This window comes from Myxocyprinus asiaticus, chromosome 44 (assembly GCF_019703515.2).
Source record: "Myxocyprinus asiaticus isolate MX2 ecotype Aquarium Trade chromosome 44, UBuf_Myxa_2, whole genome shotgun sequence".
In the NCBI taxonomy this organism is placed as follows: Eukaryota; Metazoa; Chordata; class Actinopteri; order Cypriniformes; family Catostomidae; genus Myxocyprinus; species Myxocyprinus asiaticus.
The window spans coordinates 3,934,989-3,962,865 of NC_059387.1; the positions used below are offsets into that span (position 1 = coordinate 3,934,989).

The 27,877-nt window shown below is 45.0% G+C and overlaps 1 protein-coding gene across 3 annotated transcripts in view; it reads right to left on the reverse strand.

The window, feature by feature from the left end:
- LOC127434240 (dipeptidyl aminopeptidase-like protein 6) overlaps window positions 1-27,877 on the reverse strand; it is a 506,360-nt gene that overhangs the window by 84,064 nt on the left and 394,419 nt on the right. For all 3 annotated transcript variants that reach the window (XM_051686825.1, XM_051686826.1, XM_051686824.1), the window contains 2 exons: window positions 7,418-7,512; window positions 6,625-6,699 (listed from right to left, as the gene is read on the reverse strand). In XM_051686825.1, coding sequence (XP_051542785.1) covers window positions 6,625-6,699; window positions 7,418-7,512 — 170 coding nt within the window. The remainder of the gene's footprint in view (window positions 1-6,624; window positions 6,700-7,417; window positions 7,513-27,877) is intronic.

A 27,877-nucleotide genomic window follows, 5' to 3' on the forward strand; every position in this document is an offset into this window, starting at 1 on the left:
TCGCAATAGCTTTATCCATCCCTTATTCAATCTAACCTTGGTTTTACTATTGTATTTGTATAAAACCATAGTAACCACAAAATTGTCCATGGTTTTACTATAATAACCGCATTTTAACCATGGTATTTGCAGTAATAATACAGGAAACCAAAACTATTGTCATAGAAAACTAAAAACAATAATTTGCTAAAAAAATATGAGCCGCTTTTTACCATCGGGCCAAACAGTTCTCGTTACAAAACCGTACCGTTCCGTGCTGATCAGTTATGCTTTCCTTTTCCATTGTGAAATCAGCAGAATGTCCATAACAGATCCATCTTTGGATAATGGATCTAGCGGCTGTCAGAATTCTGCTTCTGAAGCAAGGGGACCGTCCAGTTGAGGATTACGTCCGTGAGTTTTTAGAGCTAGTGAATTTAGTGCTCTGACCGCTCTCTGGTGGTTTTCTTCTGGACCGGTCTGAATAATGCACTGAAGGAACTGATGCCTCTGGCTGATCCTCACTGGACACTCTGCGAATATGTGGAGAAGGCTCTGGAACTTTGCGGATCCCTTTACACAGTGGATTATGGCGGAAATCCCAAAACCTGCATCTTTTGCTCCCTCGTCCAAGCCTGCCATGGCTCCTTGCTCCAAGCCTGCCACGGTCAACAAGCCAGCGCCTATGCCTGTGGCCTCGTCCGCTCCCGTGACTATGCTCCCAGCTGTCCGGAAAAGGACACCTTCTCCCCAGTCGCTGCCAGTGCTCACGACCACGGAGGTCGTTCCCCAGTCACTGCCAGTGCTCACGACCACGGAGGTCGTTCCCCAGTCGCTGCCCAGTGCTCACGACCACGGAGGTTATTCCCCAGTCGCTGCCAGTGCTCACGACCACGGAGGTCGTTCCCGAGTCTCTGCCCGTGCTCACGACCACGGAGGTCGTTTCCCAGTCATCCAGGACTCTTAGCCTCGAGCCTCCGATGGCTCTGCTTTCCACGGCTCCGCCCCTCAAGCCTCCCACGGCTCCGCCTTCCACGGCTACACCTTGGTCCTCACTCCTACCGGCACTACCTCAGTCTTCTATCGCGCCCTTCCGTAGGAGGTTAGCAATCTCCGCGCAAGGTAGCAGCATTTTCGTCTTTCACCAAGGTGAAGCGGACACCGCTGAACCTGGGCAGATGCCCGGCGAAGTGAATCGCGCAGCCGAGTCGGACGGTCTGGACCAGCCCTCGCGATGGATTAGAAAGCACAAGCCATGCGTCCAAATTCCGCGCAAGGGGGACCAAAGGGACAACATCATCGGACGTACCGATAGGTGGGTCCTCGCAGCAGGGCGGAGCTCGAGGTGCCACACCACGTCGTGGCCGTGCTGAGTCTAAGGACATCGAAGCACTTACCTGGCTCCTTGTGACCACCCCCGGAACAGCCTGGGATGGGGGAGGAAGAGGCCTGTCTTCGTGACCCGTGGAGATTGTCACATTGGGGGTGGATTTGTGCCACAGCTGGGCGCTCAGGGGCGGGAGACCGCTGCTGGAGCGCCAAACCTGCCAAATAGAGTGGTGGACGGTGGTTGTGATGACGGCCGTGCACACCGGATACGTGACCCAGGGAACAAGGAAACCGCTCTTGCTGAGCTCTTGAGTACTGCAGCCACTTGGGCATGCAGCACAATTAAATGCAAAAGGTAACAAAAAGATGGAGATCTGCTTACCAGCTCCAGAGCAGCAGGTTTCGTTGTCCCTGGGTCGCCCGTCTCAAGGGCGCTTTGAAGCCTTTCACGGGTTCTGGGCGGCCGCGAGACGGGTGGCGTCTGCTTCCTGCAGTGGGCTCCACGCCGGGGCCGGGCTGAAGGGGCGGGCTGCGGCGGAGCCGGTGCAGTCACCGCAGGGGGACGCCCTTGGTGATGAGTAGACGGGGTGCGGGATCTTGAGCCGCGCCAGGGCAGGATACGCCGGCTAGCATCCATCTACTGCTCTACCATCGAGAACTGCTGGGCAAAGTCCTCGACGGTGTCGCCGAATAGGCCAGCCTGGGAAATGGGGGCAGCAAGGAATCGTGTCTTGTCGGCCTCACCCATCTCGACCAGGTTGAGCCAAAGGTGGCGCTCCTGGACCACTAGTGTGGCCATCGTCCGCCCGAGAGACCGCGCCATGACCTCCGTCGCTCGGAGAGCGAGGTCGGTCGCCGAGCGCAGTTCCTGCATCAATCCCGAGGGCGGAACTACCCTCGTGCAGTTACTTTAGCGCCTTGGTGGACTTGCAGGAGAGCCATGACGTGCAGGGCGGAGGCGGCTTGTCCAGCAGCAACGTAGGCCTTGGCCGTCAGAGACGACGTAAACCTACAGGCCTTGGACGGGGGCTTTGGGCACCCGCGCCAGGTGGCGGCACTCTGCGGGCATAGGTGCACCGCGAGCGCCTTTATCCACCGGGGGATTGCCGAATAGCCCTTGGCCGCCCCACCATCGAGGCTAGTGAGGGTGGGGAAGCTGAAAAGATTGGGACCGGGCAGTAAAAAGTGCCTCTTGAGGCTTCGTACTGGACGAGCCCGCTCTCCGATGCTGCGCTCGAGAGCTCATCACTTTTGCGGGCTCCGAATAAGAGGTCGAACTCGCTATGAGATGAGCCGGCGGACTAATCCGGAAGCCCGATCGGGGCAGACGAGCGTGCTGGAGAATGGGAGGTCCGCGGGGGGATACCCGGCAGAGGCGGTCCCATTGGTGTCCCCAAATCGCCCCCAGTGCTAGCCGCGCTGGCCTCATACCCGTGGGTAAAAGGACCGAGGTGGGAGCCTCTGGGGTGGCTTGCTTTCTTACGAAGGCGAGCCGCGACCGCAACGTTGCCATGGACATATTCTCGCAATGAGAACATGACCATCCACGAACGCTGTCTCCGCGTGAGCAGTGCCCAGACACGAAAGACAGTGATCGTGACCATCAGAAGGCGAGAGATAACGAGCGCAACCAGGAATAACACACAATCGGAAAAGCATCTTTAAAAAGACGCGTCTTTAAAAAGACGTTCTGTGTGTGCCGCTCTTTTAGAGAAATATATACTCTTTTAGAGGGGAAAAATGCTCTTTCAGAAAATATACTCTCTAGTTTTTCTGCCGAAGCGCCCAGGGGCATTCTCTGCAGTGCACCAGTGCAAAGGAGGGAGAAGCCGCTGAAATGCGCCATCAGATCCAGCAAAGGTGAATGAACAGTGATATTCAGCTCAATGAGCATGACCGTTCGGCTCCGAAGAGAAAATCTGAATGAGTGGTTGCATACCAGCTCCTTTTATACCCGTATGTCCGGGGGAGTGGCATGCAAATACCACTCACCAATTTTCATTGGCCTTTTATCGAAGACCAGAGGTGTCTCGGGCTCCCAGAAGTGACCGCTAGTGTCACTACATCGACACCAACGTCGAGTGAGTGACAGATAGGGAAACCCTGTTATGGTTTTACTAAAAATACAATAGTTGCACAATGGTTACTATAGTAAAACGATGGTTAATGCTCTTAAGTGATGGATAAAACTCAAACTATTGCAAAGGAACAAAACTTTTTGAGGGAATACAACTCTATTGCAGGCAAATGCAAAACTATATTTCAGAAAATATATCTGAAAATCCCTATCCCTCTGTAGAATATTGGCTCATCTTACCCCACCCCCATTTTAAAAACAAAAAAAGCTTCACAGCACTGACTTTAGTGTTTTTCGTCTAATTATCACATCATAGCTTATGGGAGCACCAACTAAACACACCAGCTTTCCTCATCTTACTCCACCTCATCTTAACCCAATGGCTCATTTTAATCTGCTCTCCCCTATTGGCTACTTTAAGGCTTTGAACGTGACAGAATTCAACACTGGAACTATTCATTTTATACAATCACAATCCATCTGGTTGGAGCGCAGTGACAGCCTGCTGGTTGAATCACTCTGAGGACAGTGTCAACATCTGTCTGTGAGTCAGAGGGCCGACTGAAGCATATGCTCACTGCTGACATGAGCCTGACACATGTGCTGTACAGGAGCTGTTAATACTGTCAAAGATTAACATTCAACACCTGTACTCACCAACAGATGAGTGAGAGAGAGAGAGAGAGAGAGCTGCTTTGTGAAGGGCAAGCAGTACCATGACAGAGTTTGAGAATGAGGGACGTGTCATGAACAAGTGTGTGTGTGTGCGTGTGTGTGTGTGTTGGCAATAACTGCTAGGGGACGAGGCTGTCATCCATCAAGGTGATATAGGGACAGGCACAGAATAACAAATTTACCAGCGCTCACACACTCTTTTCTTGTAATGTGTGTGTGTGAAGCGCTTTGGTGTCACTGTCCCAGCGCTGATGACCCTTCTGTATTTCAGCTCTATAAGACGGCTGTCTTGATCAAAACTATCACACCACCTTCAGCTCAGAAATTTTAGTGTCTCAGACTCATCTGTGCTTCAGTAAGAAACTCTCTGCTGCGTTTGCTCATGATTTACACTTGAGTAAATACTCTATCATGACACTGAGAAGTACAGAATCCCACATAGGATCGTCCCACTATTTCATTCTGTCTGGGGGTTTTCACACTAGGCTGTTGATGCAGACCAAAGTTTGTTAGAGGTAACCACATCCAAATAGACCTTAAAACGGGTGTTTGGGGTAATGACTGACTGATATACTGTATCAGCCAGGGTGATTAATCGACTACTACTCTATTTGGCCATTTTGAGATTATAAGCATTGGCTGGTAACCATTCTCGCCTTGGCTGATGAACGGAAGTGTCAGTTCCAAAATCTACTGACAAGCTTGTCAATATGCAATAAATATATTTTGTTATTCAAATAAGTGTGTTTAATAAACAATGTGCAGAATTAATGCAGGTCTTATCTGCTTTTATGAAATTGGAAACTGTTTTATATTATATATACACAAGTGATCAAATGAAATGAGAATTCTTGGACGAAACCAAAACCGAAAATTCTGGCCACACTGGGCCAAAAACTGAAATTGAAACCTGAAAATTATTTTATTGACAAAATCTACATATTTTAATATTTTTTAATTGATTGCACTTGTTCTTTCTTCAGGATGCGTACTTTAACATCTAGGCTCCAACATCTTTTAATATATTAGATAATATTTTTTAAAATATTGCACAATTATGTTTGTAGCATAATTCTGATTACCACAAATATTAAGTTGGACTAGTTGCTCCTTTTCTTTAAAAATAAAGCAAAAATAGAGGTTGCAGTGAGGCACGTACAATGGAAGTGAATGGGGATAATGAAAGTGAATGAGGTCAATTTTTGGAGGGTTTAAAGACAGAAATGTGAAGATTATAATTTTATAAAAGCACTTATATTAATTCTTCTGCTAAAACTTGTGTATTATTTGAGGTGTAAAGTTAAATTGTCATTTTATTCAGCTATTTTAGGGTTTACACCATTATGTTGTCATGGCAACGAAGTTGTAAAATTGGATATAACTTAACACAGAAAAGGATAGTAAGCAATTTTATCACACTAAAATGATGTTAACATGCATATTGTTTATGTCTTGTGGCTATACTTTTGAAACAGTATTTTAACAAATACAGATTAGCCCCATTGACTTCCATTGTAAGTGCCTCACTGTAACCCAGATTTGTGATTTTTTTTAAAGAAAAGGAGGGATGAGGGGACGATAATCAACAAATGCCACAAATGCTGTCGACTGAGTATTTAGTATTTATAAAGGAGTTGTTAAAAAGGTCTTCATTCGCAGAATGCTTCATCCACAACAGCAATTAGGCAAAGAAATGTGTGATGGAGCAGTTTCCATCAGGATCAAAGCACGTTTAATTTTTTTCTGGTAAAATTTACTGTGATAAACCCTTTGGCCTTTAGTTTCATGAAAAAAATTATTGGAACAAAATTAACCGGTTACCAGTTTTTAAAAATAACGTTTTTCTCCAGAACAATTGAAAATCACTTTGTTTTCGGTTACGTTTGAAAAAATATTTAGTTTGTTTTCGGTTTTCATTTTCATTCCTTGAACCGTTTTTAGTCCCTGATAGTAGCTCTATACTGTATATGAAAAAAAAAACACTGGTCGGGGTATGGTTCCTGTGTACTCAAAAATTAAGGTTCACAACTGGCATGAAAGTAGTCTGGTCTAATTTGTGTAATTTTGTCCTCCTGCTTGTCTTTGTAAAACTTCAGAGCACAGCTCGTATTCTTCACATCTCTTTCAATGCATCCTCAGCAGACGACGCAAGTGCCACAGAACACGTTCATTTTTGGCAGTAAATCCAAAACAATAAAACAATTAAATAAACAATGCTTTTCCCGCTTTCTCATTGTCGCTATTTCATGCAGTGATACTCACGTTGATGAGGTAAACATAGCTCAGTTTGGAACCAAAAATATAATGTGAAAGGAGATCTGTGGGGTCATGGGGGAAGGGGTGAAATCAAGATCAGGACTGGTCCAAGCAATTTAACTAAATGTGCCAACAGCCTCTTTCTCTCTCTCTGCCAGCAGCAGGTGTGACTGCATATGTTTGGTCTGTTCCTGTCACTCTAGTGGGGTGCATTTGTTTCTGGTGAGGCAGTGGAGTGTGACGACCCTTTCGCCTTGTGCCATGATTATTTTCATTCCAACACACATACAGACAAATACAGGCCTCACCGGCTGAACGTTGTAGGCCAACAGAATGAGTTTCATGTCTGGGGAGACCTCATACTTGCTGGCTTTGTACATTTCCTGGAAGAAAAAGCACAGTGAAAGAGCACGTAAGATGTTTTAAAACATCGTTTCATTAGCACATTCCTTCAATGACTTTGACAGATTGTTGTTCGCAGACACGGGGAAAGTGTGGCATTAATCAGAGCTGCCATTCTTTTTGATTCTGAACTGACACGTTGTGTGTCCTTGCCTCCGTTGTTCTTACACTGATGCTGCATTATAACTCACCAGCCTCTCTTTAACCATCTGAGCTTGTTAACGACCTACACAGAACATTGCGCAAATGATGAATGGTTTCAGCTCTATAAATAAGATTACAACTGTCAGAATTATGATCTGCTGACTGAGACAATGACGTAGTTTATACTGCAGAGCATGTAGCGTGTTAATGCTTGAAAGTGCATGCATGTGCTGAAGACTACAAGAAACATTCACAACGCATTTATCTTCCATAATATGATGTATTGCCAAGTGAATCTGAATGTTCAACAGGAAATAATGCAGGGCAGGGCTTTTATCCATTGGGATCAGTTTGTGAATGTGTATTTTCTCCACCTGCAGGGCTTTAGTTACAAAGAAAAATTGTACAAGAGGCAGAGAATGTTAATACACTTTGATGAACGCAGTTAATACACTTTTTTTTGAAGAAAGCAAACTTTTTCCCCTTTAAAATGTTAAAGGGTTATACAATTTTAAACGAAGAAAAAGGAAGAGTAGAAAAATGAAAGTCACTTACAAACTTCCTGTTGGTCACCAGGATTGTGCTCTCGTTGACGTCTAAGTTAAAGCGGACCACATCGCCATCACGGGTACGATACAGGAGCTCATTACCTAAATGGAGAGATAATGAGACACAGTTTGTGGAATAAGGTGGGGAGGAATATCTATTAGTGTGTCAAACAACTGTATGTGTGCTCCAAATGTTATAATCGGGTTGCTGTAGACTGTCTTAAATTTTCTCTCTTCTGTCAATAATCCAGTCAATGTGCATTTCAAAGTTCTCGAGCTGTACTGGGAGGATAACAGTTGAACTGAAATGATAAAAGTTTTCTTTTTACGTTTTTCGCTAATGACAATGACTTTGGCAAGGACATCAGCCAAAAATCTCTTTGAAAGGTCTGGAATGTCACACATGGCCCTCGGTGAGAAGACTGCAGAATGAGCAAACAGCCCCATTGGCGGGTTTAATTGCGGATTAGGGAATGGCACGCACAGGCTTTTTTAAAATCATGCTTGCATAACTGATCGGTGATAAGAGGTGACACAATTACTATCACAATCACTTTAAAGTCAAAGAGGAAGGCACTGAAATCACAGCAATTCTGACGGGTCAGATTGCTGCGCTCACATGGAATGCAATTAACAGCTTTTCTCATTTTTTTCTTTCTTTCTACAGACACTTTAAATATGGAGAAGTAAATACAAACAGGAGTTGCTGAATGTGCTGCACAATGAATAATAATGACATAAACCGTGTTGTTGTGATCCTCTGAATGTTAAATTTGCTCATTTTATGGTGATTGTTGGAAGAACGGTGCTCTTCGCTCTGGTATTTCCATGCCTGAAATTGACTGGCAGGCTGATAAGATGCCAGAACAATCATTTGTCGACTTGACAAATTCCCCTTTTTCCTCACGCACTTTTCCTCCGACCTGATGTTGGGCCGTACGCTTCAGATCAGAACCTCATCAAGCGTCCTCCTTGCCTCTGCTCTCATTCATCTCTCATGCTCGATCCATCACACTTCCAGACAGCTGTGCTCTAGACACACTTCTCAAAAGATCACACATTCTCAGGGACTCCTCTAACCTCATTCCAGACTCAGTTTGTACCCTCTCAAATCTCTAGGCCTTGCTGACAAGACAAGCATGAATTTACACAACCCAGTCTAATGACAAGTCAAAACAATAGAATGAGATTTGACCCACAACTCAAACCTAGACCTAACCTTTGTTGGGTAAGTTACTCAAAGAAAGTAATTTTTCTACAAAATACTAGATAATTCTCTATAATTGTAATCAGATTACTGACTTTACTGATTACTCATTGAAAAAGTAATCACATTGATAATTACTTTTATATACTTTATAAAACACTTTTTACAGAAACGCTCATGTTTTTCCACTCAATGAACTAAAATAAAATGTCCACATTTCCTCCTTGTTTATTGACTCGTTAGGTGGCTCACACCCTTCAGATGTCACAAAACACAAACAGATGTTCATATTTTTTTGTGTATGCCAAGTATCTAAAAGTAATTGAAAGTCAGTAATTGTAATTTGATTACAAGAATTTGAAATGTAATGTGCTACACTTGTTATACTAAAAATAATTAGATTACACCCAACACTGAATATAACCATACAGTCTACACTGTAACCCAAACCATAAACCTACCCATGATTTAAACAGGAAAATCACTGCTGTGTACCACAGAAGAAAGAAGCATCAGAGTTTTGAACAAGCGTTCTTACGATGTTTCTTAAGTCTAACTAACTCCTCACTCAAACCCTAACCCAGGGTCATTCTTTCTACATTTAATATCACTGTTTCCCTCAGCTTCATCGGCCATCTTGAATGATGGAGCTCACCGCAAAGTATTTTGGGATATTGCAATATTGCCTTAAATTTTGCCCCAAATTAGATATTTTATAAGGCAGCATAATTTTGCAAGTTATTCGTAAACTATTTGTACTATAGTCAGTAGTGGAAAAATACTCAAGTTCCATACTTAAGTAAAAGTACAGAAACCACCCCAACATATTACTTAAGTAGCATTTTAATAGATTACTTTTACTTAAGTAAAAGTAACAAGTACCTGGTTTTAAAAGCACTACTTAAGTATCAAAAGTAAATTCAAACCCATTCATCGAATAAAGAGACCCATCCTTATTGTCACTTTTAAAACCACATAACTGAGTCTCAGACCATATCTTTTTTTTGGGGTGGGGGGTGGGGTGGGGGGGGTACATAAGTAACAGTGTAGTACAGTAAGAAAAGCTGAATCACAAGTGGATAAAACAGGGCATTTAATTCAGCTATTGTTCATGCAACTGAACATGAATATGGTAGATAGCTTGTTTGCAATTGGAGACCACTTCACGAATATTATTTAAACAGACAGCAGAGATCCACTGTTTTGAGATATTAGATTATTGTCTGTTACACTCACATAATAGATTAACAGCTGTTTACAATATTATCACGTCAAGAAGGGCATTTTGCCGTAAAAGGCACATTTGACTGTTCACATGCACAGCCGCATTCACCAGCACTCTTTAAAGCACGACCATTCATGCAAGTGTTTGAAGGCAGCTGACTGGAAGTCAAACAGTGTGCGGGTACAAAACTGAGTCAGTAATTTCTTCATGCTCATGCCTTGAAGATTTAAGGATACAGTATATTCAGTATATATTTATGTATACATATATATATATATATATATATATATATATATATATATACACATTACATATTATTTATTTTTTTACAGATGTACACAAATAAAAGTTATGGTAACTTGCTGTTTAGTAAGCGAGTCAGTTGTTAATTCAGTAACCACTCTGACAGATTATGTGAAGCATTCATAAGGATAATTTAAATTGATATACTGGAGTTCCTGAGTTTTTTTGACTGATTAATTAAAGAACTGGCTCATAAGAGTCAAGTCAAGACAAGTCGTTATTTTTATTTGTATAGCACTTTTCCCAAAAAACATCATTTCAAAGCAGCTTTACAGAAAATGATTCTGTAACAGAAAACTATGTTGTGATGTCTGTAATGTCTTAAAGTCCTCACTGAGCAGTTTAAATAAAAGAAAAAAGAAAGAAAAAAAAGATTGAAAATCAGGCCTTAAAAATGATCTATCTTTACGCCCCCAGTGAGCAAGACAAAGGCGACTGAGGCAAGGAACCCAAAACTCCAAAAATGGAGATAATGGAGAAAAATAACCTTTGGAGTAACCAGCCTCGCAGGGGGAGCCAGTTCCCCTCTGGCTAAACAACATAAATATACATAATAGATTAACAGCTGTTTACATTAATATCATGTCAAGAAGGGCATTTTGCTGTAAAAAGCGCATTTGACTGTTCACGCGCACAGCCGCATTCACCGCAAGACACCAGCACTCTTTAAAACACGAGGTGAAACATGATTTCTTCTACCATGGCACTATAGATTCAGCAGTAGAAAAGTGCCACAGGTGAATTGTGGTGTATGAAACAGTGAGATAAGCAGAAGACAGGAACTGCCACAGAGCACTTCCTGTAGCGGAGCCCTGGGTCGCACATTGACTCACAGCACTCACCGTCTCTCCGCTAAACAGTCTTCAGGGCATAACTTACACACCTTGACTTTCTTTCTTTTGTTCTGTCTGTGTTCCCTTCCCTTGTCTTTGACAGGCCCCTGGGAATAATTTCTTCTTTTCTGGTCATCTCTCTTTACCCTGCTCTTTCTCTATTAGTCCTTTTGGTCTCAGTTTGATATAGGAAAAGATTCTTTCTCTGATCCAACTGTTCCCGCATGTCTCTGTCTGACAGCAGGTCTTTATTTCAGTCTCTCTGCCTGATACATGTTGGCCACATACAAACTGCAAAGTTTTGGTAGTGACACATTATTTGTTATCATATATAAATTATCATTCTATGTGCTTGCGGAATAAATGCTTTGCTTCTACTATTGTGATGGTCGACATAGTGACAAACATATCAATATTTTTTGAGGCCAAAAACTGCTTTTTATTTTTTAAATGGCTGATGCCAATTTCTAGAAAGCAGGGCCGCCAGGCTGAAGGATTGTAGTTATATTATAGGCAGATATAATGACAATATTTGTATATGATTGTAAATATGATAGTAAATGACATGTACATGAAATTGTTAAAAATTAAATTAACTTTTTTTTAATTTTTATTATGTTTACTTCAAATTTACACAACAACTTTACATTTCTAAAATAGAAAATAAATCTTGAAAAAAATATGATATTGCGTTACTGTTTAACTGAGACTTTGTTGCACGCCGGTCTAATATTATGGTACAATGGCACGCAACAAAAAATAAAAACTGTGATTGGTCATTTACATGTCTCAGACTGCTCCTTCCCATGCAAACAGGTGATTCTCGGCCAAGCAGGAAAATTTATCGGCCAATGAAAATCATTAAAAAATATCATCTGATTTATTTATCAGCCTTGCCAATATATCAGTCGACCACTAAACATGTTGGCATCTCATGGCTGTGAACAAGGAACATGAATGCCAACAGTTTAGCATTTCAAGTTTGCTATTAGCATCATTTGGAATCAAATATTTTTGACCAAACTTAAGGTGGTGAATAGAGACATACTGTATTATAGTCTGGCAACTGGTACATTTAAAAAAATCAAATATCAGACGATTTATCGGCTTGTGATATATTGGTCAACCACTAAACATTTTGATGTTTCATGGTTGTAAAAAAGGAGCATTAATGCAAACAGTTTACCATTTCGCAATAGATGTTAGCATCAACCATTACTCATAAGCACTTTTTGACAAAACTAACGGTTCAGCAACTGATATCACTTACAAAAAACAAAAAACAAATATCGAATGATCTATCGGCCCTGCAATATATAGGTCATCCACTAAACATTTTTGTGTCTCATGGCTGTAAACAAGAAACATAAATGCCAACAGTTTACTGTTTGCAATGCACCCCTCCCCCTAAATTCAAATCTCTCTGATGCAACAACCCAGCTGCTAAGTTACCTGTTGCAGGTTGTTTGGATCATCTTCAGGAGTGAGAGGTTCTCAACGTGGACAAATCGGTAGATTTATTTGGTACCTTTTTATATTAAGAACAGGACAGCTCATGTGACATAACTGTCATTAGATTTTACAGTAGCTTTGTTAGCTTTGGCTTTGCTAGCTTATAATGGCAAATGGATCATGAATACGTTTGCTATTCACTTTTCCTGATTTTTGTGTAATGCAAACTTCTCCTTTCTGACAAATTTGCAGTTCTGAATCCAAAATATATCACCTACGTGATTCATATAGTTCACAGCATATAACACCTTGTTTACAACGGATGTGAGCGGCGCATTGTCCGACGCTTCCAGTGTAGATATAAAGGCCCTTTTACATCACTTGCAGCCTTTGAATGCAACCTTCGTTTAAACTAAGCTAATTGTCGGTATACCGCTGTCTACAAAGGATGCGTCCTACCTAGCAACAGCCTTTGTAATGAGACACACTCTTTCTTTGTTTAATCTTTTTCCTTTGCTTTCTTTATATCTGTCATTTTATAGGTTGGAAAATATGTAGTGGAGGCTGATGTCAAGTCCTTATTCCCCTAAACCTTACACTCAGCAATACAATCCCGCACATAGGCTTTTTTTTTTTTTAAATTTAATTAATTAATTTTATGGATTCTTATTTATTTATTACATGGTTTCTGGTAATAGACACTTGCATTTGGGTTGAATAAATACTGTAACCCATATTGCTGGATTCAAATGAACAATCAAACATGCTGGGTTAGATTAGCCTAACGTGTGTTCTTGCGCCATATTTAAACAGCGGCTGGGCTAAAAACAACCCAATTTGGGTTTTTGACCTGATGGTAGCAACCAGATGCATATTATCGTCTGGCAGTTGGAATGATTTAAAAACATAAAAAATAGACTGATTTATAGCCTCTGCGATGTATCTGTAGATCACTAAACATTTTGGTGTCTCATGGCTGTAAACAAGACAAATACTGTAAATGCAGACAGTTTACTGTTTGTCATTATTAGCATCAACCATTTGGCATTAGCTATTTTTGACCAAACTAGAAGTAGTGACCAGATACAAATTATCATCTGGCAATTGTTGGTAAACCGCAGTTGACAGATACAGCATGTTTTATGTATGTCTGTGTGATGAGGAGGTGGGCGGGGTCAGGCCCTGACTACGCACGCCCGGCCCCCAATCTGGCTAATCAGCCGAGGAGAGGGATAAAGGCAGTTGGGTGCGGCAGTTCGGGAGAGAGAGAGCCACACGCAGCTGCCGTGTGTGCATTTGTGTTTGTGTCTTTTTGTTTAAATTAAATATTACTTTGACTGTTCAGCCGGTTCTCACCTCCTCCTTGCCCATTTTAAACCATGTTACATTGGTGCCGAAACCCGGGAAGGAGGAGGAATGCGCTGTCGTGGAGTCCTTGCCATTGCCATCCACCCAAAGGAGCAGCCGCGGCCGTCTGCCGGGGGACGGAGGAGTCGCAATGTAAGTGCAAATGACTTTAGGGCTGGGTGGTATTGTGCACGACTAAATTGATCTCTCTTCAGAATTTCTAGTTGTACATCAGGGCAATTTTCAAGCATGAATGCTCCATTCTCTGTTAACATTTGAGATTCCTTTAGGGTCTTAATGATGTTCTAAAGGTTTGAAATTCTGTTTTTGTGTCTCCTGTTTTTTTGAAGGTTCTGTCTGTTTTTTTTTGTGTGTGTTTATGAATTTGTTTTATTGCTTTAAGCAGCCGTCCAGTGAGAGTCTTTGGGCTGGCAAAGCAATAGCTGTGCTCATCTGTTTTGGGGACATCAAGAGGAGTGTGAGTTGAGGTATGAGGGGAGTCCTCACTTCAGTCAAACATTGTCTCTGTTGCTCTTAGTGTAGGGGCCTTTCTGTGCAAGATGTGTGTTTGTCTCCTGTCAGTATTAAAATTATCCTGACTATCAGCTTGCTCTTTTGTACTCTGCAGCAGGCATTATTTAAATTAACTTGCAGGATGCCAAGGACACAACATTCAAAGACCACCCTCTTTGTTATTAACATTTTTATTGATTCCATTCATAAAAAACCAATAGACACAACATAAAATACGGAATCACATATATAAATTAAACCCTTCCCCCCGAACATCCCCCCCACCCGACACAAACACACATTACAGTGGTCTCTTACAATTATAGGAAAAAATTAGAAACAAAAAAAAAAGAAAAATAATAAAAAAATACTTTCAAAAAGCAAGAGTGCACATACACATCAAACTAAAAATCAAAAATCAAAAATCCTTCTGCACTGCCCCTCCCCAAGAACCCTCCAAAAATCCATCCCACTTCCTATTAAACAAATCCCACTTTCCTAACATTCTGAAGATTGCCTCCTCAAATGCCACAACCTCGCTCATCTCCCCACACCACTCCCGAAACGAGGGTGCCCCAGCCGTCTTCCACCCCTGAGTATTATTCGCCTGGCCACCATAACTCCGGCCAGGACCCAACCTCTCAAGTGGCTATCCCCAAAATATATGACTTCCCCATCACCCAAAATGCAGAGTGTGGGGCAAAATGAAAACCTTGTGTCCAACACATCACACATAAATCCCTGAATCTTTAACCAAAATTCCTGTATTTTAACACATCCCCAAAAAACATGGGTTGTGTCCCCATCTTCTGATTGGCATCTCCAGCAGGTGGGTGTGTCTTTAAGACCAAGTCTATACAATCTAAAGGGGGTGCAATATAATCGATTCAAAATCTTAAATTGTATCAGACGCACCCTTGCATCTCTAGATGTAGACTTGACGTTTTTTAGAATCTTAGCCCACACTCCCTCCTCCAGTACCAAATTTAAATCTCTCTCCCATAATCTCTTGAAAGAAGTTGAAGATCCATCCCCCAGACTCTGAATTAACAGGGAGTAATACACTGATGCCTCATGACCTTTTCCAAAAGCAGTAATCACCACTTCAAGAGTATCTGCCCTTTTAAGGGGGTGTATGCTACTCCCAAAAATAGTACAAAGCAGGTGGCACAGCTGTAAGTACCTGAAGAACTGAGATCTAGGAATCCTGAAATGTTGGACCAAATTTTCAAACGATCTCAACCCACCACTCTCATATAGGTCACAGAGTGTATTAACACCCCTCTCAATCCACTCCGACCAACAGAAAGGGGACTCACCAATATGCAACTTTGGGTTTAGCCATATGCTTGAAGCAATATTTAAATAAATGTCTGAATTAAACACTCCGGACACTTTTGTCCATAACACGTAGACTTAACTTCTTCAATTAGTTTAATAGAAAGGCTTTATAATAGTAAAATAGGGGCAATAACTTTCTGTTCAATTCCAAACCTGGAAGGGGCTCTCTCAGGTGGAAGTGACCAATGAGCTAAATGTCTGAGACCGAACGCATAATAATAAAACTAAATCTTGTGTAGGCCTAGCCCACCTTTGTCAATCGGCCTATGTAACTTGTTGCAATGTAACCTGGGATGCTTTCCATTCCAAATGAAGGACTTTGCTATACTATCAAATTGCTTAAAATAAGAGAGGGGGACATCTACAGGGAGAGATTGTAGTAGGTAGTTGAATTTTGGAATACAATTCATTTTAATAACATTAACCTTCCTAATCATCGATAAATGTAATGAAGCCCACCTGTTCACATCATTGGAAAACCTTTTTATTAAGGGATAAAAATTTACTCTAACTAAATCAGACAAATTTGCTGGGAATAAAATTCCCAAATATTTAATTCCCTGTTTGGGCCACTGGAAGGCACCCGGCTGAAAAGCCATTATTTGACAGTACACTGTCAAAGCCAAAGCTTCGGATTTAGACCAACTGACTTTGTATCCTGAGAACTTGGAAAAGGAATGAATAACTCTGTGGAGGCAAGGCATAGATCTAGTAGGGTCAGAGACGAATAACAAAATATCATCTGCGTAAAGCAAAAGCTTATGCGCCATACCTCCCGCAATCACCCCTGGAAAATCATCCTCCTTTCTTATCTCGGCTGCTAATGGTTCAAGGGCAAGACAGAACAATAATGGGGAAAGAGGGCAACCCTGCCGGGTGCCCCTATCCAGAATAAAATAATCTGAAATTAGTCCATTTGTTTATACAAAGTAGCATAATCCAACCAATAAAAGTACTCCTGAACCCATACATTTCCAAACTCTTAAAAAGATAATCCCATTCTACCATATCAAACACCTTTTCGGTGTCAAGTGAGATGGCAGCGACTGGAGATTGTTCATTCGCTACTGACCACATGATATTGATGAGACGCCTAATGTTATCAGAAGAGCTACGGCCTCGAATAAACCCCACCTGATCTATATGTATAAGAGATGTCATAACTTAATCGATTAGCCAGAATTTTTGACAAAATTTTTACATCTAACTGGATCAGGGAAATTGGACGGTAACTTTTACACTCACTTGGATCTTTGTCCTTTTTAAGAATCAGACTAATCTGGGCTTGTGTCATGGTTGGCGGGAGCATTCCATTCTTTAATGTTTCAGTATAAACTTCTAGCAAACATGGAGCCAGTACTGTAGCATAAGATTTGAAAAACTCAGTGGCAAAGCCATCAGGCCCCGGAGCCTTGCCTGTAGGTAAGGCCTTAATAAACTCGCCAAGCTCCTCCAAGGTTATCTCAGAATCAAGATAATTTTTTTGCTCAGTCGGCAGTTAAGGGAGATCTAATGGCTCCACAAAGTTTCTAATATCTTCATCAGTAGACGAAGACGTGAAACGTCATGGTTACTGGTGTAACCTCTGTTCCCTGATGGAGGGAACGAGACGTTGGGGTCGATGTAGTGACACTAGGGGTCACTCTTGGGAGCCCGAGACACCTCTGGTCTTTGATAAAAGGCCAATGAAAATTGGCGAGTGGTATTTGCATGCCACTCCCTCGAACATACGGGTATAAAAGGAGCTGGTATGCAACCACTCATTCAGGTTTTACGCTGAGAAGCCGATATAAGGTCCGGCCATTTCTGAGGGTAGTTCAGCGTTGTGGCAGGAGGGACCAACGTCTCGTTCCCTCCATCAGGGAATGGAGGTTACACCAGTAACCATGACGTTCCTTATCTGTCACTCACTCGACGTTGGTGTCAATGTAGTGACACTAGGGGTCCCTATACAAAACGCCACAAGGTTGAACTGCGTTACGTGAACTGGCGGTGTGTGGTGGGCAGACTTGCTGTGTGCCTCATAGCCAGCACACCAGGTCGACACGTAACCTCCCCCAACACAGTTATGAGTGTCGAACGGCCCTTTTTGGGGACAAGTCGACTACCCAAAGATAGAGACAGGCTTAACCCAGTCGTGGCCTCTTTTCCCCCTCTCTTTCTCCACTCCCTAAAAAAGAAGGGGGATTATCCGACTGGGCCGCCAGGTCTAGTCGGGGGTGTCCCTCCCAAGGGGAGGACACCGCGGAGACCACACCTTGCCCCAAGAGGGGTCGAATATTTAATTGGAAGAATACATCACATGGTCTTTCCAACCATGTGGAGAGCCTTCAAGGTAGATCTGCCAAATGGGGAGGAGTTACTACAAACATGGAGACTGGGGCAGAGAGGCTCTGCACAAGGAAGACACAGTTTGCCAGCGGGGAAACGAATTAGCGGAAGATATAGATCGCATGGGGTTAGCCTTACAGGGAACCGCCACATGCGGACCACCTACCCCAGAACCGGGCTATTAGTTAGCGCGTGTACTGGGCCGGCAGCGAGTCTCTCCGAAAACTCAACTGCCACAGGGCTCGGAGGAAGTCAACCAGGGAACAATTTTGTGAACACTACTGGGAATTAACAGCGCACGTCTTCAGCTCAAAAGGAGGTGGAAGGCGCTATGTGCAAGCGATACACCCGGCCGGCTATCCCGGGCTTATCCGCTTGTTGCATGCCACTACCTGGGATGAAACCGGTTCCACCTGGAGGTTGTAGAACCTTGAAAAGGTGTTGGGTGTTGCCCAGCCCGCTGCTCTGCAAATGTCTGTTTGAGAGGCACCCCTGGCCAAGTCCCAAGAAGCCACTACACCACGGGTAGAATGGGCTCATAGCCCTACCGGGGGCGGCATATTTTGGGCGAGATATGCCATAGTTATGGTGTCAACGAGCCAGTGTGCAATCCTCTGCTTGGAGACAGCGTTTCCTTTCCGCTGTGCACCAAAGCAGACAAAGAGCTGCTCAGAGATTCTAAAGCTCTGCGTGCGATCCAAATAGATGCGTAAAGCACGCACTGGACACAGAGACGACAGGGCTGGGTCTGCCTCCTCCTGGGGCAGCACTTGCAGGTTCACCACCTAGTCCCTAAAGGGGTGGTGGGAACCTTGGGCACATAGCCCGGTCAGGGTCTCAGGATCACGTGAGAGTAACCTGGACCGAACTAAAGGCATGTTTTGCTGACAGAGAATGCTTGCAGGTCACCTACACTCTTGATGGAAGTGAGCACAGTCAGGAGGGCAGTCTTCAAAGAGAGTGCCTTAAGCTTGGCTGACTGCAAAGCTCAAAGGGGGCTCTCTGTAGACCCTGAAGAACTACAGAGGTCCGATGAGGGAACGAGGCGCGGCCTGGAGGGATTCAGCCTCCTGGTGCCTCTTAGGAACCTGATGATCAGATCATGCTTCCCTAAGGACTTACCGTCGACTGCGTCATGGTGTGCTGCTATGGCAGCAATGTACACCTTCAAGGTGGAAGGGGAGAGCCTCCCTTCCCACCTCTCTTGCAGGAAGGAAAGCACTGATCTGACTGTGCATCTCTGGGGGTCTTCCCGACGGGAAGAGCACCACTTAGCGAACAGACCCCACTTAAAGGCATACAGGCGCCTTGTAGAGGGAGCCCTAGCCTGAGTGAACGTGTCTACCATCGCAGGTGGGAGACAGCTTAGGTCTTCCGCGTCCCATCCAGGGGTCAGACATGGAGATTCCAGGTCTGGGCGCGGATGCTGGATGGTGCCCCTTCCCTGAGAAGGAAGGTCCTTCCTCAGGGGAATTTGCCCGGGGGGAGCTGTCGCGAAGAGTGTGAGGTCAGAACACCACGTCTGGGCGAGCCAGTAGGGTGCTTACCAGAACGACCTTCTCCTCGTCCTCCCTGACCTTGCACAGGATTGTGCAAGCAGGCTCACTGGGGGAAAACGCATATTTGTGAATGCCAGGGGACCAGCTGTGTGCCAGCGCGTCTATGCCAGGGAAGGCCTCGGTCAGGGCGTACCAGAGCAGGCAGTGGGGAGGATTCTTGGGAGGTGAACAGGTGCACCTGTGCCTGTCGAATCGACTCCAAATCAGCTGGACCACCTGAAGGTGGAGTCTCCACTCTCCCTTGAGGGTAACCTGTTGTGACGGTGCGTCCACCGTAGTGTTGAGGTTGCCCGGGATATGAGTGGCTTGAAGCGACTTGAGGTGCTGCTGACTCCATTGGAGGAGACGGCGGGTGAGTTGTGACATACAGCGGGAGTGCAGACCGCCTTGGCGGTTGACATATGCTACCGCTGCCGTGCTGTCCGTCCGAACTAGCACGTGCTTGCCCTGGATCAATGGCCGGAGCCTCTGCAGGGCGAGCAGAGGCAGTTGATGTGCCAAAGCAGCCGCGGACCCGTCCAGAGGCCAGCGGCTGCGTGCCCGTTGCAAACGGGGCCCGAGCCCGTTTTGGAGGCGTCTGTCGTGACCACGACGCGCCTGGAGACCAGTTCTAGGGGAATACCTGCTCGTAGAAACGAGAGGTCGGTTCAAGGGCTGGAAAGACGGTGACAGACCGACGTAATGGCCACGCGGTGAGTCCCGTGGCACCATGCCCATCTCGGGACTCGAGTCTGGAGCCAGTGCTGAAGCGGCCTCATATGCATCAACCCGAGCGGGATGGCCACCACCAAGGATGCCATATGCCCCAGGAGCCTCTGAAAAAGTTTCAGTGGAACCGCTGTTTTCTGTTTGAACGCCTTCAAACAGGCCAGCACTGACTGGGCGTGATCGTTTGTAAGGCGCGCCGTCAAGGAGACTGAGTCCAACTCAAAACCGAGAAAAGAGATGCTCTGAACCGGGAGGAGCTTGCTCTTTTCCCAGTTGACCCGAAGCCCTAGTCGGCTGAGGTGTGAGAGCACCAGGTCCCTGTGTGCACACAACACGTCTCGAGAGTGAGCTAAGATTAGCCAGTCGTCGAGATAGTTGAGAAGTCGAATGCCCACCTCCCTTAACGGGGCATGGGCAGCCTCTGCAATCTTCGTAAAGACGCGAGGAGACAGGGACAGGCCGAAAGGGAGGACTTTGTATTGATACGCCTGACCCTCGAACGTGAACCGCAGAAAGGGTCTGTGTCGAGGAAGGATCAAGACGTGAAAGTACGCATCCTTCAGGTCTACTGCCGCGAACCAATCTTGATGCTGGACGCTCGCTAGAATGCGTCTTTGCGTCAGCATCTTGAACGGGAGTCTGTGTAAAGCCCGGTTCAGTACTCGCAGGTACCCACCGCCTTTTTTGGTACAATGAAGTAGGGGCTGTAAAACCCTTTCTTCATCTCGGCTGGAGGGACAGGTTCTATCGCGTCCTTCCATAGGAGAGTAGCGATCTCCACGCAATTTAACAGCGTTTTCGTCTTTCACCAAGGTGAAGTGGACACCGCTGAACCTGGGCGGATGCTCGGCGGAGTGAATCGCGCAGCCGAGTCGGACAGTCCGGACCAGCTCTCGTGACTGATTGGAAGGCGCAAGCCATGCGTCCAAGTTCCGCACAAGGGGGACCAAAGGGACAATGTCATCGGATGTACCGGCAGGTGGGGCCTTGTGGCAGGGCAGAGCTCGAGGTGCCACACCACGTCGTGGCCGTGCTGAGTCCGAGGACATCGAAGCACTTACCTGGCTCCTTGTGACCACCCCCGGAACAGCCTGGGACGGGGGAGGAAGAGGCTTGTCCTCGTGACCCGTGGAGACTGTCACATTGGGGGCGGATTTGTGCCACAGCTGGGCGCTCAGGGTGGGAGACCGCCGCTGGAGCGCCAACCTGCCAAATGGAGTGGTGGACAGTGGTTGTGATGCCAGCCGTACACACTGGATACGTGACCCAGGGAACAAGGAAACCACTCTTGCTGAGCTTTTGAGTACTTTGAAGCCTTTCACGGGTTCTGGGCGGCCATGAGACGGGTGGCGTCTGCTTCTTGTGGTGGGCTCCACGCCGGGGCCGGGCCGAAGGGGCGGGCTGCGGCAGAGCCGGTGCAGTCACCGCAGGGGGATGCCCTTGGCGATGAGTAGACGGGGTGCAGGATATGCCGGCTAGCATCCATCTACTGCTCTACCATCGAGAACTGCTGGGCAAAGTCCTCGACGGAGTCGCCGAATAGGCCCGCCTGGGAAATGGGGGCAGCAAGGAATCGTGTCTTGTCGGCCTCACCCATCTCGACCAGGTTGAGCCAAAGGTGGCGCTCCTGGACCACTAGTGTGGCCATCGTCCGCCCGAGAGACCGCACCGTGACCTCCGTTGCTCGGAGAGCGAGGTTGGTCGCCGAGCGCAGTTCCTGCATCAATCCCGGGGCAGAACTACCCTCGTGCAGTTCCTTTAGCACCTTGGCGGTCTTGCAGGAGAGCCATGGGGTGCAGGGCGGAGGCGGCTTGTCCAGCGGCACCGTAGACCTTGGCCGTCAGAGACGACGTAAACCTACAGGCCTTGGACGGGGGCTTTGGGCACCCACTGCCCACGTTCTGCGGGCATAGGTGCACCGCGAGTGCCTTTATCCACCGGGGGATTGCCGAATAACACTTGGCTGCCCCACCATCGAGGGTAGTGAGAGCGGGGAAGCTGAAAAGATCGGGACCAGGCAGTAAAAAGTGCCTCCTGCGACCTTGTCAGCTCTTCATGCACTTCCGGGAAGAAAGGAACGGGGGCGGGGCGTGGCTTTGAGCGGCGCCGCAAGCCCAGGAACCAGTCAACGAGCCGCGAGGGTTCAGGGAAGAGCGGTGAAATCCACTCTAACCGACGCTCGCGGCTGCCCGGGAAAGCATGTCGTCATCTCCGCATCAGCCTGTGACTGGGTGATCGACCCCGAAGGGAAGAGCCCAGCTGAGGCTTCCGACTGGACGAGCCCGCTCTCCAATGCTGCACTCGAGAGCTCATCACTTTCGTGGGCTCCGAATAAGAGGTCGAACTCGCCGTGAGACGAGCCGGCGGACTCACCCGGAAGCCCGATCGGGGCAGACGAGCGTGCTGGGGAATGGGAGGTCCGCGGGGGGATACCCGGCAGAGGCGGTCCCATTGGGGTCCCCAAATCGCCCCCAGTGCTAGCCGCGCTGGCCTCAAACCTGTGGGTAAAAGGACCGAGGCGGGAGCCTCTGGGGTGGCTCACTTTCTTACGAAGGCAAGTCGCGACCGCAACGTTGCCATGGACATATTCTCGCAATGAGAACATGACCATCCACGAACGTTGTCTCCGTGTGAGCAGTGCCCAGACATGAAAGACAGTGATCGTGACCGTTAGAAGGCGAGAGATAACGAGCACAACCAGGAATAACACACAATCGGAAAAGCATCTTTAAAAAGACGTTCCATGTGTGCGCTCTTTTAGAGAAATATATACTCTTTTAGAGGGGAAAAATGCTCTTTCAGAAAATATACTCTCTAGTTTTTCTGCCGAAGCGCCCAGGGGCATTCTCTGCAGTGCACCAGTGCAGAGGAGGGAGAAGCCGCTGAAATGCGCCGTCAGATCCAGCAGAGGTGAATGAACAGTAGTATTCAGCTCAGTGTGCATGACCGTTCGGCTCCGAAGAGAAAATCTGAATGAGTGGTTGCATACCAGCTCCTTTTATACCCGTATGTTCGGGGGAGTGGCATGCAAATACCACTCGCCAATTTTCATTGGCCTTTTATCAAAGACCAGAGGTGTCTCGGGCTCCCAAGAGTGACCCCTAGTGTCACTACATTGACACCAACGTCGAGTGAGTGACAGATAGGGAACTATAGAGATCAGAGTAGAATTCTTTAAAAGCATTATTAATATCAATGGCCAAGGTAAATATTTCACCACCAGCAGATTTCACTGAGGGAATGGTAGAAAAAGACTCTCTCTGCTTTATATATCTAGCCAAACGTTTTCCTGCTTTGTCCCCTGACTCAAAGTATGACTGTCTTGCCCTGAATAGCCAAAACTCCACCTTCTGCGACAAAATAGTATTATATCAATATTTCAATCGGGTCAGTTCTCTGAGGCCATCAGATGACAAACAGCGCTTCAGCTCTGCCTCTGCATTTTTAATATTTCTTTCCAACTCCACAAGTTCTCGTGCTTTGGATTTTTTGGTGAATGAGGCATACTGTATGATCCGACCCCTAAGAACCACCTTAAGTGCCTCCCAAGCCATGCCCACAGAGGATACTGAGGACCAGTTGGTCTCCATATAAACATTGATTTCAGTCTTTAACATTTGTTGGAAATCAGGATTTTGCAAAAGGGACACATGAAGGTGCCAGCTATATGATTAATTTTTCTCTGTATATGGCAACACCTCTAAACTCACCAGGGCATGATCTGAGACTAAGACATTTCCAATTGAGCAATCAACAACAGATGAATTTAGGGATTTGGATATCAAAAAAAATAAAAAAATAATCTATTCTAGAATAAATCTTATGGACTGATGAAAAAAATGTATAGTCCCTACCAGATGGGTTCAAAAGTCTCCAAATATCCATAAGACCAAGATTTATACACATCCTGTGAAGCGTCAATGTTGCTCTAGGGGGTTTACACACTTTTGCTTCACTGTGATCAAGGACTGATTCCAAGTCTCCTCCCAATATTATATCATGAGGGGTGCCAGCAGTTTGCAACATCCCTTCAAGATCTATAAAAAAGCCCTGCTCATCAGCGTTAGGTGCGTAAATATTAGCCACAATCAACCTTTGCCCTTGGATTTCAGCTAAAACAATAATGACTCTCCCTAATTTATCTTTAGTCTGTTTGAGACATTTAAATTGTAGATGTTTATTAATCAATATAATGACTCCCTTGCTCTTACTTGGGCCAGCACTAAAAAAAAATGTCCACCCCATATCTTCCCAAATTTTTCAGCTTCTTCTTGAAGAAACACTATATCATATTTCTTACGTTTAAGAAAAGTAATAACCTTTCTTCTTTTTATGGGGTGCCCCAACCCATTTACATTCCATGTGGAGAGAGATAGTACACTTGTATTAACATTTGACATTTTGATATAGTAGAAAAAATTGATTGTGTCAAAAACAAAATTATACAGACCACATTCCCCATTAGTGAAACAATCAAACCCCGAACTTCCCCCCGAACAAAACAAACAGAAAAAATAAAAACGTGCGCATTAATCCCATGCACGAAAGCGCCAACCGGCAACAATCCCTCTAAACTCAAAAGGTCCATGAACGCCCACGAGCCCCCACGACAACTTTGCCATTGGATTGCTCAATTTTGCCTCACAAATTTGTGTGGCAAAATTACATAACAGAAAATGCTTTGTAAAATAAACCCCAGCCAATAGGAAGAATGAACACAAAGAATGTGTAGATTCATTCACAGAACTGTCTCAAAGGTGTGATCTTCCAAAAACAAATTCCAGCTGATATAAAACCGTTCGGATTCCTCGGACAGACAGACAAATGTTCAGTTAGCCAGCTGTTATGAGTTCAGCGGATGAGGTAATCATTCCAATGTCCTGTTAAAATACTCAACAAAACAAACTACAGCCAGCAGGAGGACTAAGCACGAAGAACGAACAGATTAATCCACAGCTGTTCCAAAGGAGTGTTATTCAATAGAACAAACTCCAGTTGCTAGGCGGAACCAATACAAAAAGGAACAAAACCGGCATCCCGGTTCCCCGGATGGTCGAGTCAGTTAACTCGGAGGCCGCATAAAAGTATATACCGTGACTTACACATTCCGTCAACTTTATTAAAGACATCCTTTGTGTGAGCATGTAGATATTTTGTGGTCATCCGTAGTGTCCACTCTCAAACTGGCCGGGAACTTCAATGCAAAGTGCGGAGCCAACGCGAAAAGAAAAAAGAAACCAAAATGACGTCCAGCTCGACCCATTCACATGAGAAACACCCAATGGTTTACTCACCCATTGATTCAATAAAAGACATTGCCTGATTGGGACATGTAAATACTTTGCGACCATCCTTCGTTTCTGTTCTCAGTTTGGCCGGAAACATCAGAGCAAAAGTGATCTCTCGCTGATGTAAGAGTTTCATACATTCCTTGAACCAATCGCGTTTCTCTCTTGTCGAACTCGCAAAGTCCGGGAACAAGAAAATATTATGATTCTTCCAAGAAAGCTTTCCTTTGCTCCTCGCCTGGCGCAACACAAGATCTTTATCGGATGATCTCAGAAATCTGGCCAGAATCGATCGGGGCCTTTCTCCCTCAGCAAATCTGTGAGTTGGTTCTCTGTGAGCTCGCTCGATTTCCAACTTGTGGCCTGTTATGTCGAGCAGACTCGGGAAAAGCTCATCTAGGAATTTCACCATATCTCTGCCCTCCTCATGCTCAGGAATTCCAACAATTCGAACGTTATTCCTGTGGCTTTTATTCTCAAGATCTTCAAGCTTTTCAAGGAGATGTTCCAAATAAACTTTGGTCGCGGGCGGATTAGCAGTTAATTCACTCTCCAAAGATTCCAGACAATCCATTCATCTCTCAACATCAGTCACTTTTGTAACTAAATCAGAGAATTTTATTTCCATCACCGTAATTGATCGACGTATTACAGCGAGACCCTCCAAGTCAGCAAGAACCTTCGTCAACATCACCGACATGTTGGACAACTGACACTGGATCTCCTCTCCCGCTAGATCGAGTCCCCGGTCTGTAGGCCTGTCGGGGCTTTCATCCTGAACACGTAAGTGTCTTTTAATGCCTCCAGAGTCTGAGGATTTTGACTTCTTTGCCATGTTTTGCCTCAAAGAGCAAATGTGTAACTGGGTGTATCAAATTTCACCAGATTATAACATGAAAATAATTACAAATTTAGCTCGTCGCTCACACGTCTGCTTCTTGCATGGCATCACGTGACCTCCGCCGAAGGCCACCCTCTTAAAGTTCCAGCCAACAGGCCAAGCTGGCTTCCCCTACATTTCTGGTAAGTAGTTGACACAACTAATTCACTTTAAAGACATTGAATGCATTCATAGCTTAAATGGATAGTTCAACCAGAAATAGAAATGATAACTTTGTGGTGGCTTGTCAGAATGTTTTGTTAAAGTATATTACTTATGCTACAAGCCAAAAGGAGTTACTTGAAGTAAACCATGACATGTTATGTTGCTTGTCTATTTAAAGAAATAGTTGACCCAAAACTGAAAATACTGTCATTTACTCACTCATGTCGTTCCAAACCCGTATGACTTTTGTTCATCTTCAGTACACAGATGAAGATATCTGAAGAATATTCTCAGCTGTTTTTGTCCATATGTAATGAAAGTCAACTGTAACCAAAACTTTCAAGCCCCAAAAAGGACATAAAGACATTGTAAAAGTTCTCCATGGGGCTCGAGTCATATATCCCAGGTGTTCTGTAGCGATACGATAACTTTATATGATGATCAGATGATAATCAGTGTTTTGATTTAATTTCAGTGTGACTAGTCATCAATAATCGATCATATATCTTCATTTGTGTTCTGAAGATGAACAAGTCATACGAGTTAGGAACGGCATGAGTGTGAGTAAATGATGACAGAATTTTCAGTTTTGGGTCAACTATTCCTTTACATAATTCTGTCTGCCTGTCTACCTTTTGCAGCTGTGGAGGAAAACTGAAAATTGTTGGCACAGCATCTGGGTGAAGCCTGACTTTTTGTCCTGTCCTATCTAAACACTCTGCAGTGAAGTGATCAGAGCAGAGGCAGGAGTAGACAGATGGCCTGAAGTTTTGCCTCCTGAGCTTCACAAGCCATTCTCTCCGCCTGACTGGGTCTTTTGCAAATCTAAAGGGTTGAACACAATAAATATAAAGCTACATAAAGTTAGTTTGTTTGTTTATCTATACATAAAAAATAATGAACATGATTTGACAAAAGGGTTGTTGTAAGATTAACAGCACTTCTTGGCATCAGTTAAAATTAACTGGAAAAGGAAAAAATATGCTTTTTTTTCTAACAGTACAAACAAAACAAAAAAAAACGTCATGGTTACTTTCGTAACCTTCGTTCCCTGATGGAGGGAACGAGACATTGTGTTGATGTAGTGACACTAGGGGTCACTCTTGGGAACCCGAAACACCTCTGATCTTTTGAAAAAAGGCCAATGAGAATTGGCGAGTGGAATTTGCATGCCACTCCCCCGGACATACGGGTATAAAAGGAGCTGGTATGCAACCACTCATTCAGGTTTTGTGCTGAGGAGCCGAGACATGGTCCCGGCCATTTCAGCGGGTAGTTCAGCGTTGTGGCAAGAGGGACACAACGTCTCGTTCCC